This window comes from Callorhinchus milii, unplaced genomic scaffold, assembly GCF_018977255.1.
Source record: "Callorhinchus milii isolate IMCB2004 unplaced genomic scaffold, IMCB_Cmil_1.0 Scaffold6, whole genome shotgun sequence".
Classification (NCBI taxonomy): Eukaryota; Metazoa; Chordata; class Chondrichthyes; order Chimaeriformes; family Callorhinchidae; genus Callorhinchus; species Callorhinchus milii.
In genome coordinates, this window is record NW_024704747.1 from 17,749,822 (window position 1) to 17,769,134 (window position 19,313).

General features: G+C 44.3%; 1 protein-coding gene and 1 long non-coding RNA gene across 2 annotated transcripts in view; one reads left to right on the top strand and one right to left on the bottom strand.

The window, feature by feature from the left end:
* ino80db (INO80 complex subunit Db) overlaps positions 1 to 11,883 on the bottom strand; it is a 32,832-nt gene extending 20,949 nt beyond the window's left edge. The window contains exons 1-2 of the mRNA XM_042336227.1: positions 11,738 to 11,883; positions 567 to 813 (exon numbers count right to left, since the gene is read on the bottom strand). Of these exons, the coding sequence (XP_042192161.1) occupies positions 567 to 813; positions 11,738 to 11,855 (365 nt within the window). The 5' untranslated portion in view covers positions 11,856 to 11,883. The remainder of the gene's footprint in view (positions 1 to 566; positions 814 to 11,737) is intronic.
* Positions 11,884 to 13,279: 1,396 nt separating this feature from the next.
* On the top strand, positions 13,280 to 18,433 carry LOC103182877. Its single transcript, XR_006085199.1, has 2 exons — positions 13,280 to 13,340; positions 17,205 to 18,433. It is a non-coding gene; the product is annotated as an uncharacterized LOC103182877 (long non-coding RNA).
* The last annotated feature ends 880 nt before the right edge of the window (positions 18,434 to 19,313 follow it).

Genomic DNA, 19,313 nt, shown 5'->3' on the forward strand with positions numbered 1-19,313 from the left:
TTCTTGTAGCAAACAGCAGTAGTCTATATTAATAATATAGTCCTTTGTTAGTTCTACCAAAGGCACACTAGTTAAAACTAAGATTAAATAATTTCAATCCGTAACAGGTCACCTTCCCCCTCCCCCTCTTCTATGACTATTATCACATCATCTGAGTCCCAGACACACCTTTTCTCTCTCTGGTCTGCCTGTTTTGTTGCAATTCCCACCCCTTTGTTTTGTATTATTAACATCTCTTTTTCCCTGTGATATTGCAATCTCCCTTTGTTTTGCATTATTAACACCTCTTTAACCTATCATCCCCTGTCCTCTATCCCATTTTCTCCTTTGTCTTCCTTGCCCTCCCTACCCCCTCTCTGTTAGTCCTAAAAAGCCTCTCCCTCCAACATGCCCCAGTTCTGACGAAGTGTCTCAGACCCAAAATGTTAACTCACTTTCATAGATGCTGCCTGACCTGCTGAGTGTTCCTAGTGACTTGTTTTTATTAAATTTAGCTGTGTGTTTTGTTAAGAAAACTGGTTACTGCATCCCTTTCACGTGGCCTGTTAACTAAAAAAATAACTTGCCTTCGATCCTCAGATTGTGGAATAGGGTTTGTGCACCGCTGACTGTTGTACTTGGCCACAAATTCACATTGTTTGAAAGGAGCGGTTTTATCCTCCAGAACGTGTCGGATGCAGAATGCGTAACCGTTGAGCCGGCGCTGCTTGCAGAGCTTGGGGCTGTAGGAGCACAGTGGCTTGTTATCGACCTCTGAGAAGTGTATGTGTTTGCCTTCAAACATCACGTGATTCTTTTCCTTGTGAACATCAGCTACAAGATTAAACAAAAAATATACAGCGTCAGATAAAAGTTGCAACACAACACCAAGATTGAATGTTTGGTACAGTGCAACATGCAAAATAATGCAGGTAACCAAAAAAATTGACATAATAATCTTTGCATTTGATAGAGCGCCTTATCAAGTCGCTGAGACATCTCAAAGTACTTCACAGAATATACTGTAAAGTGAATTGACTGTACATTTTGTGGGAAAAATGCAGCAGCCAATTGCGCCCAGCAGTGTCACACAATAAGTTGTGGATTGAACGACCAAACTATTATTTGTTTATTTAATTTTTTGAGGATTGACCCCGAAAGCGATTCTCCAATCGACTAACATCCGAATTCATACTTACTGCTAGGTAAGCAGAGGCATGTGGAGCAAGAACACTTGCCTAAGCTTTCGCCCCACCTGGGAATCGAACCAAGTTTTCTATCTTGTGAGGCGAGCGCTCTGACCAATACGCAACAAGATATGTTGAGAAGGGACTCAAGATCAGTATACCTTATAAAAAATGAAATACAATTGCAATGTGCTCTGAAGTTGAGTCGGTGCTGAGAATGGAATTCTACTTTAGACTTCCAGCATCTGGTTCAGCTAGTCCAAGATCAGATAGCTCACTCCCTATCACACAAACTGTTTCAGTGTTCACTTTCCAATTCACACACCAACCGTGCTTACAGCATCTTCAAACAAAACACATCAACTTAGTGCCTATTTGTGCCAAATAATGAGCATTGTTTTCACCATTTGATATTCCATCAAATTCTAGTGAAAGAGGCTCCGACAATGCTTATTAAAAACAGCAGCCCCGGTCAGATAAAGGATCATGACCTCCAGTCACTTTCTAATTCTGAACTATGCTTTTTGGCTGATATTCTTGTGCGTTTCAATTGTTAAGGTAAGCTCAAATAGGGGACAGTTTTCATTTAAACTTCCATCTCATCTCCCCCAAATCTTTTATGCAAATTTTCTCCCCTTTCTAAAGGTGCGTTTTTCTATTTACATCTCTCTCCACAAATCCCTCAGACGTTTCAGAATTCTGCTAATGCTTTGAAAGTGTCAATCCTCCCTGTGGGAAAGTACCAGTCTCCTCTGGGCATCACCAAGATGCTGGCTGAAATGATGAACTGGCAGTGATGCACAAATATGTACACATTTCATTGGCAACGGCCAGATGGACCCACAATATACCTATATTCCTACACACACAATATACAGTATGCTACAAATATGCACATACAATATAGTACATGATACATACTATCCGCTACATATGTATGCTCAGTCATACAGTTCACATATAATAATAATCCTTGCATTTGATATAGCTTCAAGATGTCTCAAAGAGCTTCACAGGATATAATGTAAAGTGTAATGTGACTGTACATTTTGTGGGCAAAACACGGCAGCTAATTGCGCACAGCGGTGTTCCACAAAGTGTCGTGGATTGAAGTGACCAATTTTTTGGGGGGGAGAGTTTGTTCCTCCCCAGAGAAGCGATCTGCAAATTGACTAACACCTGGGTTCCTACTTGCTGCTTGGTAAACAGAGGCATGTGGAGTAAAGAAACTTGCCCAACATTTTGCTCTGCCCAGAATCAATCCAGGTCTGCTCGTTTGAGAGGCGAGTGCTCTAACCAATGAGCAACAGGACTCCACATTACATGCACACCAATATCCATCCACCACAAATGCATATTAAAATGTGTATATACAGGCATGTTTTTGTAAAATTATTACATCACCGATATCACAGTATTCACTTCAACTTTCTGTAAATGTAGCCCTCCCTTTTCTCTCCAACACTGCACAAGATTTAACATTTTAATCATTAATATATTAAATTATGAAACACCAAATCGTAATAGGATCCTAGAAGTAGGCCATTTGGTCATTTTATTAGATCCTAGCTATTGATCCATATCCTATAATACGCTTCCCATGCATGTATTTATTTCCCTTATAAATGTCCAAATTAAATCTGCATCTGGATCACAACAGTGAATAATAATAATCCTTGCATTTGACAGCATCTTATCACATCGTCAAGACATCTCAAAGCACTTCACAGGACATACTGTAGAGTGGAGTAACTGTATTTTGTGGGCAATTCCTGCTGCCTGTCCAGGTAGGACCACTATTGGGGCTTTGACTTACAGGGTTAACAGGAGCTGAGTGGGAAGAGTCCCTGCCCCCAATAACTGGTCTGCGCTTCCAAGACCTATCGATGAACCAGCCTGGCTGTACTGTCATCAGCATTACCCTGGAGTACTGAAGTCCTGCCTGGCTCAGGAACTAGACTACCGAGACTGCCACCAAGGATTGGATCGATTCTGACATTCCATGGCCAAACATGTCATCTTGGAGTCAGTTCAGCTACAAGGAGACCCGACTAACCTCACTTCAAGGAGGATGGTCATTAAGCGTTCCATGTGGCCAACCTCTTTGGGTGAGCAGAGCTATGTTCTCAATCTGTGACACTGTTCGAACAATTAAACTGGTATTTTATTCATTCTGGAATCTATATTATACTGCAGATAAATATTCATCCAGCATTTCAACCTCATTCATGTTCTGAAAATGTCCATATTCGCAGATCTCTGTAAGCTTAAAGCACACTATTCTCTTGCAACCTTGCACATCACCCACTTTGTTGCTGGCAGCGCCTCATCCAGAACCACCTCACCCAGATGCCTCTATTCCTAACTGCACTGGCAAAATACAAATTGTAACACGGGAGATAAAACACACACCGTGCTAGAAGTTAGATGCAACATCTGTGCACTGATTCCACACTTTGTGGACACCTGATCCTAGCCCATGAAGCACAGGGCCTCATCGAAGGGCAGACTTTGTCCCCCACTGGTAGGGAGAGCGTGACAAGACATCAAAAGGCACATTAACCTTCCTCTCCAAAAAGCTGGTTACAGAGCATAAATGGAGACCTTTGGGCAAAGTGTGTCTTAACTGCCAGATGGGTTATACATGGAGATCAAAAAACAACAGGATTGCATTTATAGAGCGCCTTTCACATCGGGAGGCCGTCCCAAGGCGCTGGACAGTTGGGTCGGGTGAAAATATCAAATAAGATGAAATGAAGTACCTAGTCATGCATTAATATGTAATTTACAAGTGCTACCGGTTTCACATCTCCTGTTCAATATCAGGAAATATGCAAGAACATAACAGTGAAAAGGCAGTATGTTAGTGCCTTGCCGTCACCGAATACACCCCTGCCCAACTTTGCTCAAATGACTGTGCCAAAAACAGCTTACTGGAATCCAGCCATTGAGACGACAACAACAAGATTACATTTGTACAGATGATAACAACAACAATTTACATTGCACATGTGCATTACTTTGCACATCAGGAGGATTTTTTAAAGTCGTTTCGGTCACTGAAAATGTGGTGCAAAAGATAGGTCTGTATCATTTGAACAAAGTTGGAAGGAGTTCCCTGCATCAGTCAGCGACTGAGCGATTCGACATTGTATGGAGATGAATGTTCCACAAAGACCTAAATATCATCCAGCATTTATCACCCAATTGTATCATTTATTCCTTCAGTGACAGATAGAAATATTCAGACTTACAAGACTTCACAGGTAGTCCCCTGGTGGCACAGCAGATCAGGGTTCAATGCACTGGCCCACAATACAACATGAGTCCAAACTAAAAACTCCCATGCCCCTCACAACGATTTGGCTGCAGCTGGCAGCTCTCTATTAGAGAGAAGAGCCAGGCACCCAAACATAGAGAAGCATGTTGGTAGCATGCTGAGAAAACGCACGTGAAAAAAATAAGATTCCAAAGGATTCAGTTATTGTGTGTGGGCTTTAAAAACTTGTGCAAATAGCAGGTGCAAGTAACTGCAGTTAGTTATGGAGAATGTTTCTCCAGCAGATCTGTAGATCCATAATCAATGTCTTTACAAGATATCCCTAGATCAGGGAGACAGTATGAGAGGAGTTACTATGCCCAGAGGTGCAACAGTGCTAAATTTATATGGCGTTAACCAGGAGGTTTCAGCATCAAATTACTTGAAATGGTGTGCATTAAGGTGTCTTGTATAGTGAAGCACTTTTGCACATCCTCCTGACATTAAAGATATTATACCTAATGGAAAGATTATTATTATTCCTTTTACCTTAAAGTAAGCAAGCTTACAAAATGCTGATACCCAACTCTATGGCCTCTCACAGCTTTATTAGAATCAAGTGAATTTGAACAACAACTTGCATTTACATAGTGCCCTTCACACAAGGTAGCGTCTCAGAGTGTTTAACAATGCAGTTTGAGGCCGAGCTGGGGAGTAAAGGGAGATGTCCATAGGTACGGTCCAAGAGGAAAGTCTTCAGCTGCAATCTAATATCAGACCAAGAAGGGGCAAAGCGGAGTGATTAAAGTGCAGGGAACTCCAGGGATTCGGGGCCTAGTGGCTGAAAGCACAGCCGTTGATGGTGGATAGCAGGTGGTCGAGGGACGTGCAGAGACGACTGAGCAAAGGGGGTGGTTAGAAAGATTGGGGTACATGGAGGTTGGAGAGGTAGAGAGGTGCTAGAGCATGAAGTGATTTGTAGGCGAATGTAAGGATCTTGAAATCGATCCGTTCTGTGACAGGAATGGTATGATGAGGTACAGAGTTTGGTAAGAGTGAGGATACAACAACAACAAATTGCATTTGTACAAGCGTTGAAATACTGAATCAGCATTTTAGGATTCACTGAGCAACAAATGTGATCGCTAAAATACCATCCTCTATCACTTAAATTCATGAAGCAATGTTATGTAGTCCTGTAGTTCATTGGTTAGAGCTCTCGTCTCACAAACGAGAGGCCTGGGTTCGACTCCCAGCATGGCGAAACCTTGGGTAAGTTTCCTTACCTGATAATAATATCCCTCAAGAAAAAAAACAATAATTGGTCACTTCAATCTACGATTGTTAGTGGGACACTCCTGTGGCAATTGGCTGCCACGTTTTGCCCACAAATATACAGACAATTCACTTTACAGTGTATTCTGTGAAGAACTTTGAGAAGTCTCGAAGACATGAAAAGCGCTATATCAAATGCAAGGATTATTATTATTATTATTATTAAGTACTGTGTGTAAAGTACGAAGAGCAGAGGTTAGGGATAAAGATATACCAAGTTCCACTTTAAAATAGATACGATACCTGAAAGTGGATGTCATCATACTAACCCAAAAAGGTTCAAAGTCACCACAAGCCACAGAACAATTATCAGCAAGCAACATAGAAACGTTACTCAAAGCTTTAAAGACCCAGTGACTGCCTTTAACTCTGATCTGGTGGCTTCGAGTCAGTGGGGAAATCAGACCTGGTGTGCACAGAAGTCAAGGCAGACACAATATGTTTTTATTAAATGCACACAGTAGCAAGGGATTTAATAGTGAAAGAACATTCCACCAGAGTACAGCACTAGAAGCATGCAAACAATCTGCAGACAACTGCAAACTAAAATCTATGTACTCCCAGGGGAAATGTATGTAAAAAAAACGAAGTAGCATTTTCACTGGACCTCCTCAAGCAGTTAAGAGTTGGGTATGAGAATAGACTTTCTAAAGCTGCTGCCACACATCTGACCTTGGACAAAGTGTCCAAACCACACAAATCTCAGATGTCAATTACAACTGTTCCTATTTAAAATATTGGCTTTACATGTACTATGTGTATGCAATTAATATCCACTAAACTCCCTGGTCTACACCAGCATTCCCACCAGGTTTAACCATTTAGAATGTTACAGCAACATTTGAACACAAGAGAATACTAGATTTTCTGTGCCATCCTCTCACTTTACCTTTAGTTGCATTGATTTCTGAATTGATGTATTCAAGAGGAAATTCAAATGTATACACGAGAAGGGAATACAGAAGTGTTGAGGAGGCTAAGGAGGGGAACTAGAATAAGTAGTCTCAGGTGGAGTACAGACTCGCTGTGCAGAACGGACTGTTTCAGTGCTACAGATCCAGTGTAATTCAATATAAATTGCTCTGCCACTACCGTCACCTCTCCGAATAATACTTGCTTGGTATTTACCATTCAAAATGCTGCACTTTCTCCAGGCAAAACAAGTTTGGAAGGACAAAGTCCATAACCGTAATTACCTGCAATGGCCACTATTATTAACTTACTGAAATCCTAGGGAAAACATTGATAAACTCAGCAGAAAATCACTGGAACTGATATCGGCACTATGTACAACTATGCTGCCATCGTAAAGAACCTAAAAGATGGAACAGCCCTAAAGGTGCACTAACATGCTGAAGGTGTAAGAAGCCTTAGTTGCATACAACCTAAGAAATCAAGTGAGTCCCTATAAGCAGCATTCAGGAAGCAATCCCATAATTGAAGGTATGGAACCAGTTTAAAACACAGACTGCACACAGCTCACATTGGACTATTTTGCACAGCAGCTGTGCAAAAACAATGTCAACAACACACAACTAAGATGAAATGACATGCAGCATGGAGAAGGTAATTAATAAATTAAGACCATGGCTCGGTCCCAAAGGATCGCCAGAGGGAATCCCAGAAGGTTAACCAAAATGTTTGTAACCTGAAACTGTCGTGTTGAGCTTACATCCCTGCCATGCACTTCTTTGTTAAAAAAAACCCAAGTTACACAGTCTCCATTAGAAATGTGAATACATTTTTGCTAATGCTTGTTAGCACACAATTAAACAGGAAAAAATATAGATGGGAGGAAAAACAGAACAGTGATAAATTTTTATATCTCCCAATACAGCAAAAAATAAACCCAAGATTCATATCAGTACTCTACATAGAGTATTCTGTGTACACAGCACTAATAAGTCTTCAGAACAAATGTACAGTTTCAATGTGCTTGAGATGGTTTGCAATGACAAGACACTAAAATGTTTAGTCTCCTAATTTTGCACCCTGACGTCCTCATGCTGGAGCATAGTCCCAAAACAGGCAGTCAGCCAGGACCTTTCTCAAGTAGACATTCTTCACATGCAACTCTAAGACAGTGATGTCAAACTTCAGCATTGAATGTCTTGTGCCAAGTTGAGAAATCTAGATTTTCATGCAACAAAAAATAATTCGTCCACTCCAAGCAACAGCAGATTTCAGACACCAAACACCACTATGTATACAGCCACCTGAACAATGATGTGCTTGTTGTTGACTATCTGACTACAAGTACATTTTATTCTACATTTAGACACATAGCTCTCATGCTAACCCTTTAACCAGTAGCTACAATTTCCCACCAACTCGGTGATGTATTTGGAGAATAATGTATTCAATTTCATATCTCTAAGCTACCTATAATGCTAGACTTTCTGATGTAACAATTGGGTCAAAATTAAGAAATCAATGTTTGTGGAACCTACAAGTACAAACCCTGCAGCCCCACAAGTCTAATATTTAACTTCACGTCACACTGCAAACTTCATGTTAGCGAAAAACAGAGACTGCCGCACAACCACAACTCAAGAAACCAGCAAACTTTTAGGCTACTCTGATTTTTCTCTGTGTGCCACCTCCTTGCATAAAGTAAAGTCTCCTTCTGTTGTGACATCAGTGGAATTATATGGCTTACAGTTTCAGTTATTGGAATATACTATGCCCAATTTTCCTCACCGACTATGGGGAGGAATTAGGTTAGAAATATGTTGGTCTAGTAGCAGCTACTTCTGCCACAGTTAATCACTTCTACTATTTTCACAAACTATTTTAAATCTAATTGGATCTAACGGGTGAAAGCAATGCAAAAATAACACTGGACTCACTATGTTAAAAAATGCAATAAAAGTATCCATATGAAAATGTTTCACTGTGACTAGTGTTTATGTGAGCCTGGTTCAATTGATAGCACTCTGCTTTGAGTCAGAAGGTCGTGGGACTTTTGCCTACAAATAATCAGTCACTGTTTACACTTTTAGAGTAAATCCTATGAAGTGCTTTGAGATGACCAAAGGATAATTATCATTTGAGTTTATAGTCTAGACTGACATTCTAACACAGTCCTGTGGTGCGTTGCAATATTAAAGGTGCCATCCTATGGATGAGACATAAAAAACAAGGTTTTGTCTGTCTGTTCTGGTGGACATTTAACATCCCATGGCACTATTCCCCCCCCAAATCTCCTGGTATCCTGGTCAATAATCCTCCAGTTAAATAAATTATTCATTTCATGACTGTTTGTGGGGCATTTGTATATGTAAATTAGCTGCAACATTCACCTACAATTCACAGAAGCCTCCTGTGGTGAAGTGCTTTGAAACATTGCGGTGATAAGTTGCTATATCAAATACAAGGCTTTCAACAAACATCCGGGCAGTGTGAACTTTTCTTACAAGTTTAGAAGCGTTGGAGTAGTGGAGGCTCATGTGAAGTGTAAACAGCAGCCAAGAATAGTTGGGTCAAATAGCCCATTTCCATGCTGTAAGATTCTATGTAATTCTGTGCAAGTGGTATAACTTCCTGGTGAAGGAGCCAAAGAGTATTTTGCCTGGTAACATGCTGAAGGTATCACAGCTAATTTACACTGCTGCACCTTAGCCATTTCCCAACCACCTGGGGACTCATATAAGTAAATCTTTGAAGGTGGCAGGACAGATAGATAAAGCTGTTAAAAAAGCATACGGGTTACTAGGCTTTATAAATAGGGGCATAGAATACAAAAGTCAGAAAGTTATGATGAACCTTTATAGAACACTGGTTAGGTCTCAGCTAGAGTACTGTGTTCAGTTCTGGGCCCCACACTTTAGGAAGGATGTCAAGGCATTGGGGAGGGTGCAAAGGAGATTTATCAGGATGGTACCAGGAATGAGGACTTCAGTTATCAGGGGAGAGTAGAGAAGCTAGGATTATTCTCCTTGGAGCAGAGAAGATTAAGAAGAGACTTAATAGAAGTTTTCAAAATTATGAAGGGATTCAATATGATGAACAAGGAGAAACTATTTCCACTGGTGGGTGGGTCGGTAACCCAAGGACACAACAACAACAAAATTACATTTATAGAGCGCCTTTCATGTCGGAAGGACGTCCCAAGGCGCTGGACAGTCAGGAGTCAGGATCCGAGAATGGGGGAGGGGTGCGGTAGGGGTGAGGGAAGGCAGAGAGGTGGGAGGGCGACCGAAGGCATGATCGAAGAGGAGGGTCTTGAGACCGATTTAAAATAGTTGTTAAAAGAAACAGAGGGGAGGTGAGGAAAAAATTTTCACACAGCGAGTTGTTCTGATCTGGAATGCATTCCCCAAAAGGGTGGTGGAAGCCGATTCGATAACAGCTTTTAAGAGACTGAATTGGACAGCTCTTTTCAAAGACCTGGCACAGACACGATGGGCCGAATGGCCTCCTTCTGTGCTTATAATTCTATGATTCTAAGTTACACGGTTCACTGTTTTGCCACAACAATGTAAGCAGTGGCTGTGCAATACAAGAGCTGAACAACCGAATGAACCCAATTGCTTCCTCACACCGTGACAAGTCAGACGGTCTCACTAATATTGCATTACGTTTTCCTGTCAATTATTCTGCACAACTGTAGAATAAATCAACAATGAAATAAAGAAATAAAATGCAGCCATCATGTGAATAAAATGCACCAAAAGTAAAAATGGTGCTATATTTAGCACTTAATATTTATCTCTAAATAAGTAAACAATCTATATAGCTGTCATTGCATCACATACAGGATTTATTTGAATGTACTTAGAAATATTTTGCACCTATTCATTTAGAAATTGTATAAAAACAAATATAATTTTAGAGATATTTAATCAACGAACCATGTATAAAAGAGCATTCTGTACAATTCTCAGAGGGGTTGCTTTCTCTGAATACCTATGCAGAAATTTCTGCCTATACTACTTACCTATGTTTAACTACAGTATAAGCAAAAATCCTCACTCTCTCAATATATAAGACAGATCTGAATGCAAGTAGTGTATAAGGAAGAGTTTGCTTATGATATAGTACTTGCATTTGATATAGCCCCTTATCACATCTTTGAGACATGTCAAAGCGCTTCACAGAATATACTGTAAAGTGAATTGACTGTACACCATATAAAACTATGGTGTGTAGATATAACTATAAACACAAATCCTGCACAACTGAAAGTAAAATCTCTCGCTTATTATAAACCTATTGTAACTATAAGGAGATATTACTATTCATGTGCTTTAAGATGCTCAAGATATCTTCAGGTGAACACTCTTTTATATAACTTGCATTTATGTAGTGCCCTCCACTAAGATATCTGAAAAACTAGGATTTATTTCTAGCAACGCAAGTACAACAATCTTTGCATTTATATGGAGACTTTTCACATCAATATCTCAAAGCACTTCACAAGGTTATATACAGTCAAATATACAGTCAATTCACTTTACAGTGTGTGCTGTGAAGCGCTTTGGGACGTCCTCCCGACGTGAAAAGCGCTATATCAAATGCAAGGATTATTATTATTATTATTATTATAAGGTTAACTGTTAAGTATAGTGACTTTATTTTGTTGGTAAACGCAGAAGCCAATTTGCACATATCAATGCCCCACATACAGCAATAAAGTGAAACACCAATTTTATTCAGGGGATTGTCGGCCAGGACCCTGGAATAACCTCCTGTGTTGGATAGCGCCATGGAATGTTTACCGCCCCCCAAAGTGCCTTCGACAATGCCGCACTCCCCCAGAATTGCACGGGAGCATCATCTTAGACCGTGAACTCAAAGTCTTGACCGACACAGGGCTTGAACCCACATCTGTCTGAATTTGAGTGCCATAAACTGAGCCAGACCGACACCACCAGAGAGAACAAGAGTATCCCTCTCTAACTACAGCATAAGGAAGCTCACCCTCTTCCAACTGTGACAGCTATCTTGGTACACAACTGTAAGGAAAAATCTCTACCTATAGAGGCATCTTCCAGTCTCTGTTTAACCTGTCTATGAGGCTCTTCGAGCCAACCTTGCACGAAGCAGACATCTGCAGCGGAGATCGGCCTCTGCCACTCTCTGACCCAATGCATTAACCCAACCCCCGGGTCTCGGTGCGGCCTGGAACAAAGAGTGACCGGTTGACAGCAGAGCGACCGGTCCCGGAGGCGAGTGAGCGGAGAGGGGTCGCGGGAGCCCTGGGCGTGGATTCTTCCCCCTCCTCCCCACCTCCTCCAGGTCCCTCGCCTTCCCCTTCTCTCCTCTGCTTCCCCCCCCCACACCCCCACCCACCACTCCCAGAAGCTGGGCCCGGGCCCAGGCCCAGCGGAGTGAGGGAGGGAGGGAGGGAGGGAGTGAGGGAAGGAGACCCGCGGCCTCTCCCTCCCCAGGGGTCAGGGTAAAACCGTGAAGCGGCCGCTCGCACACAAAGGCGGGCCAGGACAGGAGCGGCCGCCCGGCCCCGCGGCTCCGGAGGCAGAGGCCGCCCCTTTCCTCCTCTTACCCGCCAGTTACCGAAAACAAAAAACCTCCCCGAATAATAATTAGAAAAACCTCCTCGGAGAGAGAGACAGAGAGAGAGAGAGAGGAAAAAAATAATCCCGCGAGGCCTAACCGCGCCCCGGCCCGGGCTCACAAAAACCCACCGCGGGAGTGGGGAGGGGGGTGGGGGAGGAAGAGAGCATTTTTCAAAGCCCACGTCTCGATCCCCGGTCTAAATTTGCAGAGCACTGCCCGCCTCGGGGCGTCCTGCGCCGGCCGCGCTCTCCAAAGCGAGGCCGAGGCGGCGGCGAGGCCTTGCGCCGTTCAAGGCGCTTGCGTTCGCTTACCGTTGGCTCCTGGGCTGGCTCGCTGTGCCTGGGCTGGGCTTGGGCTGGGCTCCGGGCTGCTGGGGGAGGAGGAGGAGGAGGGGGGGAGGGGGGCGGTGGGGGTGGGGGGGGGGGAAGGGAAGCCAGAGAGCGTGCGAGGCGCCGTGCGCACGCGCCGGGGGGCAGTGTCGCCAGGTTGGGCGGGTTTCACGCCCAACGGGGCGCGTTTGTTGTCGCGCGCCGCCGCGCGTGAAACGAACGGACGGCCGTTGGGTTTGGTGCCTAATTTATATTTTTTTTAAAAAAAGAACTCAATATCAACCTGCAAAACGATTTTTTTTTTCTATCTCTCTCTCTCTCTCTCTCTCGGCTCCCTTTGAAGACCTTTTTTCTTACACCGTTTGAAAAGCGGCCGCTTCTTGTGCTGCCCCAATAGGCGGGCAATGCGTATTTTTGGGCTATTTTTGCGGGGCGGGGTGGGGGGGGAGGCTCGCGTTGGGCGGACCTTGGGCTACAAACGGCTATTAATGTCTGGCCGCGAGTGCGCAGGCGGGTTAGCGCGAGCCTGTGCCGCGAGCGGCGGTTGTGGTCGGTCGGTCGGTCAGGGTGTCCGTTGGCTTTTTTTTTCCCCCTCTCTTTTTCCTCCCCCTCCAAACCACAACAAGGAGGTGAACGAAATAAAGAGAGAGAGAGATGAGCCACTCAACTCCCCCCCCCCCTCCTCCACTGCTTCCACCCCCTCCCGAGGTCAGTGGCCGCCTGTGGGGTCTGGTAAGTGGGTGCGAGGAGAAGTTGCCGGGAGGGTCGTGTAAAGGCTGTCGCGCCCCCCCCCCTCCACGAAGCGGCTAAGGTTTCTCATCCCCTCCCCCCTCCCGACCCGGGTGAGGGAGGTGGTGAGTGTCTGGTTTCGCTTGTGTGTCCCGAGAAGCGGAGGGAGGGAGAGAGAGGAGAGGAGCCCCGGCCTGTGAGGGAGGGAGGGAGGGAGGGAGGGAGAGAGAGGAGAGGAGCCCCGGCCTGTGAGGGAGGGAGGGAGGGAGAGGATCCCCGGCCTGTGAGGGAGGGAGAGAGAGGAGAGGATCCCCGGCCTGTGAGGGAGGGAGGGAGGGAAGAGGAGCCCCGGCCTGTGAGGGAGGGAGGGAGAGAGAGGAGAGGAGCCCCGGCCTGTGAGGGAGGGAGGGAGGGAAGAGGAGCCCCGGCCTGTGAGGGAGGGAGGGAGGGAGAGGAGAGGAGCCCCGGCCTGTGAGGGAGGGAGGGAGGGAGAGGAGAGGAGCCCCGGCCTGTGAGGGAGGGAGGGAGGGAGAGGAGAGGAGCCCCGGCCTGTGAGGGAGGGAGGGAGGGAGAGAGAGGAGAGGATCCCCGGCCTGTGAGGGAGGGAGAGGAGAGGAGCCCCGGCCTGTGAGGGAGGGAGGGAGAGAGAGGAGAGGAGCCCCGGCCTGTGAGGGAGGGAGGGAGGGAGAGGAGCCCCGGCCTGTGAGGGAGGGAGAGAGGAGAGGAGCCCCGGCCTGTGAGGGAGGGAGAGAGAGGAGGGGAGCCCCGGCGAGGGAGGGAGGGAGAGAGAGGAGAGGAGCCCCGGCCTGTGAGGGAGGGAGGGAGAGGAGAGGAGCCCCGGCCTGGGAGGGAGGAGGGAGAGAGAGGAGAGGAGCCCGGCGAGGGAGGGAGGGAGAGGAGAGGAGCCCCGGCGAGGGAGGGAGGGAGAGGAGAGGAGCCCCGGCCTGTGAGGGAGGGAGGGAGGGAGAGGAGAGGAGCCCCGGCCTGTGAGGGAGGGAGGGAGGGAGGGAGGGAGGGAGGGAGGGAGAGGAGAGGAGCCCCGGCCTGTGAGGGAGGGAGGGAGGGAGGGAGAGGAGAGGAACCCCGGCCTGTGAGGGAGGGAGGGAGGGAGGGAGAGGAGAGGAGCCCCGGCCTGTGAGGGAGGGAGGGAGAGGAGAGGAGCCCCGGCCTGTGAGGGAGGGAGGGAGGGAGGAGAGGAGCCCCGGCCTGTGAGGGAGGGAGAGGAGAGGAGCCCCGGCCTGTGAGGGAGGGAGGGAGGGAGGAGAGGAGCCCCGGCCTGTGAGGGAGGGAGGGAGAGGAGAGGAGAGGAGCCCCGGCCTGTGAGGGAGGGAGGAGAGGAGCCCCGGCCTGTGAGGGAGGGGAGGAGAGGAGCCCCGGCTGTGAGGGAGGGAGGGAGGGAGAGGAGCCCCGGCCTGTGAGGGAGGGAGGGGAGAGGAGCCCCGGCCTGTGAGGGAGGGAGGGAGGGAGGGAGGGAGAGGAGCCCCGGCCTGTGAGGAGGCGATGGCGGCTGCAGGCGGTGGCTGCACAACCCTCAAAACAGCGGCAGCTCAGCGGTAAAGGACAGACGGGAGAGACAGACACCCGTTATTGGATTCACTTTTCATCTCCGCCACCGGGAGCTTTTGCCTCAATTGCGTACGCTTTTATTTCCCCCCCGAATAACAATAACCATAATAATAATAATCCTTGCATTTGATACGGTGCTACATTGGCTGCCGCATTTGCCCGCAAAAAAAAATATTGGCACCACTTTGCGCTTGTAACTCCTGTGAGGAGCTTTGAGAGACGTCTCTCCCTGACGCGATACACCGCTATCATCATCATCATCAATAATAATAATAATAATCCTCGCATTTGATACAGCGCTTTTCACGTCGGGAGGACGTCCCAAAGCACTTCACAGAACACACTGTCGAGTGAATTGACTGTATATTTGTGGGCGAACGCGGCAGCCAATTGCGCACAGCAATGTCCCACAAACAGTCGTAGATTGAAAATGACCAATTTATTATTGTTTTTGGTTTTGGAGGGATCATTATTAGGCTCTATGTGGAGTAAGGAAACTTGCCCAAGGTTTCGCCCTCTGCCGGGAATTGAACTCGGGTCTCTCGCTTGCAAAGCGAGTCCTCAACTCCTCCTGTACAGGACTCCTCAAGGGTTGCGCCGCCTGAAACTGGAGGGAGACGGATCAAACTCGGCATGTTGTGCACAGGAGAACTGTTCTTCCTCCATGTAAAGTTCACAGGAGTCGAGGCGTTTGTAAGAAAAAGAATTGCTGCACTACATGCAGTAGACTTTCAGATTTCATGTAATGATAACCGACTAAATTTGGGGATGTGCTTATTTATTATTATGCATCCCAACAGGTTTTTACTGAACTCTAAAATTATTTTTTTTTGCAGTCGTGACTCTAGTTCTTTTTTTAAAAAAAAGTTTATCTTACCCTTATTGAAGATTTCTCGGTTTGTTCTCAGATTCTGTTTATCAAAGGAGGTTAAGCTTGTGGCCTGTGCTGATGGTGTTTATGTTGTTGCATGTTGTGAAAACAATTGTCCTCCAAGTCAGTGCAAGTCTGACTCACATCAGCGAAAACATGTGCTCTTAGATATTATTCTAATGTTGGTGCAAGGTTCGGTTGTACTAATATTTACACAGATTTCTGTTATTTTAATGATAAGCATGATTAATAAAATCCTTGCATTTGATATAGTGTCTATGACATTGAAACTGTCTTAAAGTGCTCAAAATACAGCAGCAGATTTACACACAATAATTGTCCCTTCTCCTTTCGCCATTGGAACTTCAACATCCACCTGACCAGGCTTTCTGGACCTTTCTATAATATCTTGTCAGAAAGATTGCACTTTTATTTTAATTTTTAAATAATAATATTCCTTGCATTTGACATAGAGCATTATCACATCTTCGAGATGTCTCAAAGCGCTTCACAGAATATACTGTAAAGTGATTTGACTGTATATTTTGTGGGTGAAACGCAGCAGCCATTTGCGCACAGCAGTGTCGCACAAATAGCCATGGATTGAGTGCCCACATTTTAATTTATTTTTGAAGGGATAATTACCCCTGGAAAAGCAATCCGCCAATTGACTACCAACAGGGTTCCTACTTACTGCTAGATAATCAGAGGCAAGTGGAGTAAGGAAACCTGCCCAATGTTTCGCCCTGCCTGGGAATTGAACCCATGTCCTCTCTCTTGTGAGTTGAGTGCTTTAACCACTAAGACACAGGACTCCACATGTATACTGATGATATCATGGGGGAAGAGTTCCTTGGAGTGAGGAGTAGTAAGTGATGGGAGTCAGATGGATTCTTCACGGTACTCTCTGTTTCGATGTTATCAGCTGTTAACTTGGATCCTTTCCTAAGGGAGATGGAAATCCATTGTTTAATGGTACCAAAACTTAATTTATATTTGATTCATTTTTATTTCCTTTTTTTGATACAATAGTTTGATCAGATTATCCTCCCTTTAACATTATGGGTGCTTTCTTTGAAGAGGGAGGCATTTATTTGGTGCTTTGTGTGGGATAAATACTAATCTATTAAATGTTTTCTAATCCAGTACCCTTAAATATGCCATTCTAAATAGTCTTCCGTGCCCTGGTTTGGAGGCTAATTCCACGGATTTTGCTACTATGGAACACATGGGCTTTTTTTCAATCTCCTGAGGGTACAGACTACAACAATAACTTGCATTTATATAATTCATGTAGGATATGTCTGAGTACGTCATACACTTAGAAAGTCCCAAGATCAGTTGTTAGTGTGTGAAATGCTGGAATTGAGTCATTGTTAATGTGTGCAATTTATGTCAAGTAACAAGTTTTCCTATTCTTGCTGTTTCAGTATCACATTTCTGTGGATTCTGGAAGCTGCTGCATAACATTTGACCTAAGTTGCATGATCCAGGACCTGACAAAATGTTGAAAATGTAAGCCAGAACCTGGAGGAATGTTGGATTTGTAATAACAGTATTGTGGTTCCATGTATTACTAGGATGAATTGTAAAATTGGCAACTTGCATGCCTGGCAAGTGGAATTGAGAAATGCTGTCGATTTGTAGAGGACATCAACAAATAATACAAGTGCATTTTGCCCTTACAAAATTACATTTATGAACCTAGATGATATTTCATGACTTTTGCAGTGAGTACAACTTTCTCCAAGATGGAAATTTGTATAGTAATCCTTGCATTTGACTTAGTGCCTTATCATGTTGTCAAGTTGCCTCAAAACGCTTCACAGGGTATACTGTAAAGTAGATTGACTCTATTTTGTGTGTGGAACAAATATCCACCATGCAAGAATTGCACTTCAATCTGCTCATTCTTCCTGTTCATCGGGTGAACCCACTAAAAGCTGCAGCATTGTTGCTGTGGTTTTTAATCTGAGAAAGAAAACATTCAGGTTTAGAAAGTGGTGAATTTAGAGATGCAGAATAATACTCACCAAACACCTTTTCAACAGCAGATCTGTGCAAGAATAAAATCAGTCATGCACTGTTACTGAACACTGAATATTCATCAACATCTGGATTAACTGCACCTTGCTAAGCAAGGGGACAAATAGAGGAAAAGCAACAAAGCTGTTTGTTCCGAACACAGGAAATTGTTCTTCTTCCCATCTAACGTGGATAACCAGCACTCGTAGATCATACATGATACACTGTACTTATAGGGCACCTACTTTCAACTAAGTAACCTTATTGTAACGTAATTATCTAGCAGTTGCATCTAATTAAACCGACTAGTTTGCATTGTATTGATATCCATTGTTGACATTATAGTGTAATATGTGCTCCAAATTCTATTAACTGCCAAAGTTTGAACTAAAGCACTGATACTTTAGAGTTAGCTCATAGTTCTTCATAAAGGCTGGTGCATTTGTAATTAAACTCTAATCTATGTAGTGTGCTACATGGATTTCTGTTGTCATGTATTTTTTGTTCCATCTTTGTACTTCTTGGCTGGCTCACTGGGCAAATGCTCTTTGAGGGATAAAGTAAGCACAATGCACATTCTCACTGATGGTGATCAGGTTTTAAACACAAATAAACAAACAACAATTGGACCAAGTGTTACTCCTTTATGTCTGTAAATGTAACTTACAAGTTGTAAATCTGGTCAATACAGTACAAGTATTTGCTGTTTTAACATGTGATTCCACCTGCATACTATTCATTCCATGTGTGTGTACATATATATGTATGTAGTCTTTAAATGCTGATTAGCATTTTGTAGCTGTGCTACATCAGCAGAAGCAGTTTGTGATCCACAAAGCTAAAGCTGAACTAAATAGCTGGAGCTGGTTTCAGTTCATCTAAAAGGACACGATGACAGATTTTAAGTGTACTGACTAGCCTGCAGCTCCTATTAGATTGAATGGGGCATTATTAGCAGGCTTGTATCACATGTATCCTGACAGGAACCATTCCCATTATATCCTGCATCAAGAGTACAAGGAAAAGTACACTTGTGCCACCCCATGTTTTGGGCTGATTCTATAATGACCTCTGAGCAAGAGCAACTGGCATGAATGGGCCTTGTCCTATGTACTTATGCCTACTAAGAATGAAGGTCAAATTACACTTTGATCTAAATTTATTCATTTTCTTAGCATTTTGGAGCATACAGAATATGGAAAATTCTTAAATATCCTTAATCTTGAAGCCTGTTTTCAGTATATTTTATAAACTACCAGAGAACAGACTTCAAAATCAATTCTGCTTGATAGAAAACATTTTCTGTCTTTCGAAAAACTGGTAAAACCCTTTGTACAATCAAATATACAATATAACTTTGGCTAACTGACAGTTCAGACTAGATTGAGTCCAGAGTTGATTATGGTTGCAATCTTTGCCTGTATCTTTTCACAATGGTTGAAATCACATTGACCAGTTTCTTCATGTATGCAATATTTCAGATCAATTATTTTCAATGGCAGCAAAATGAATAA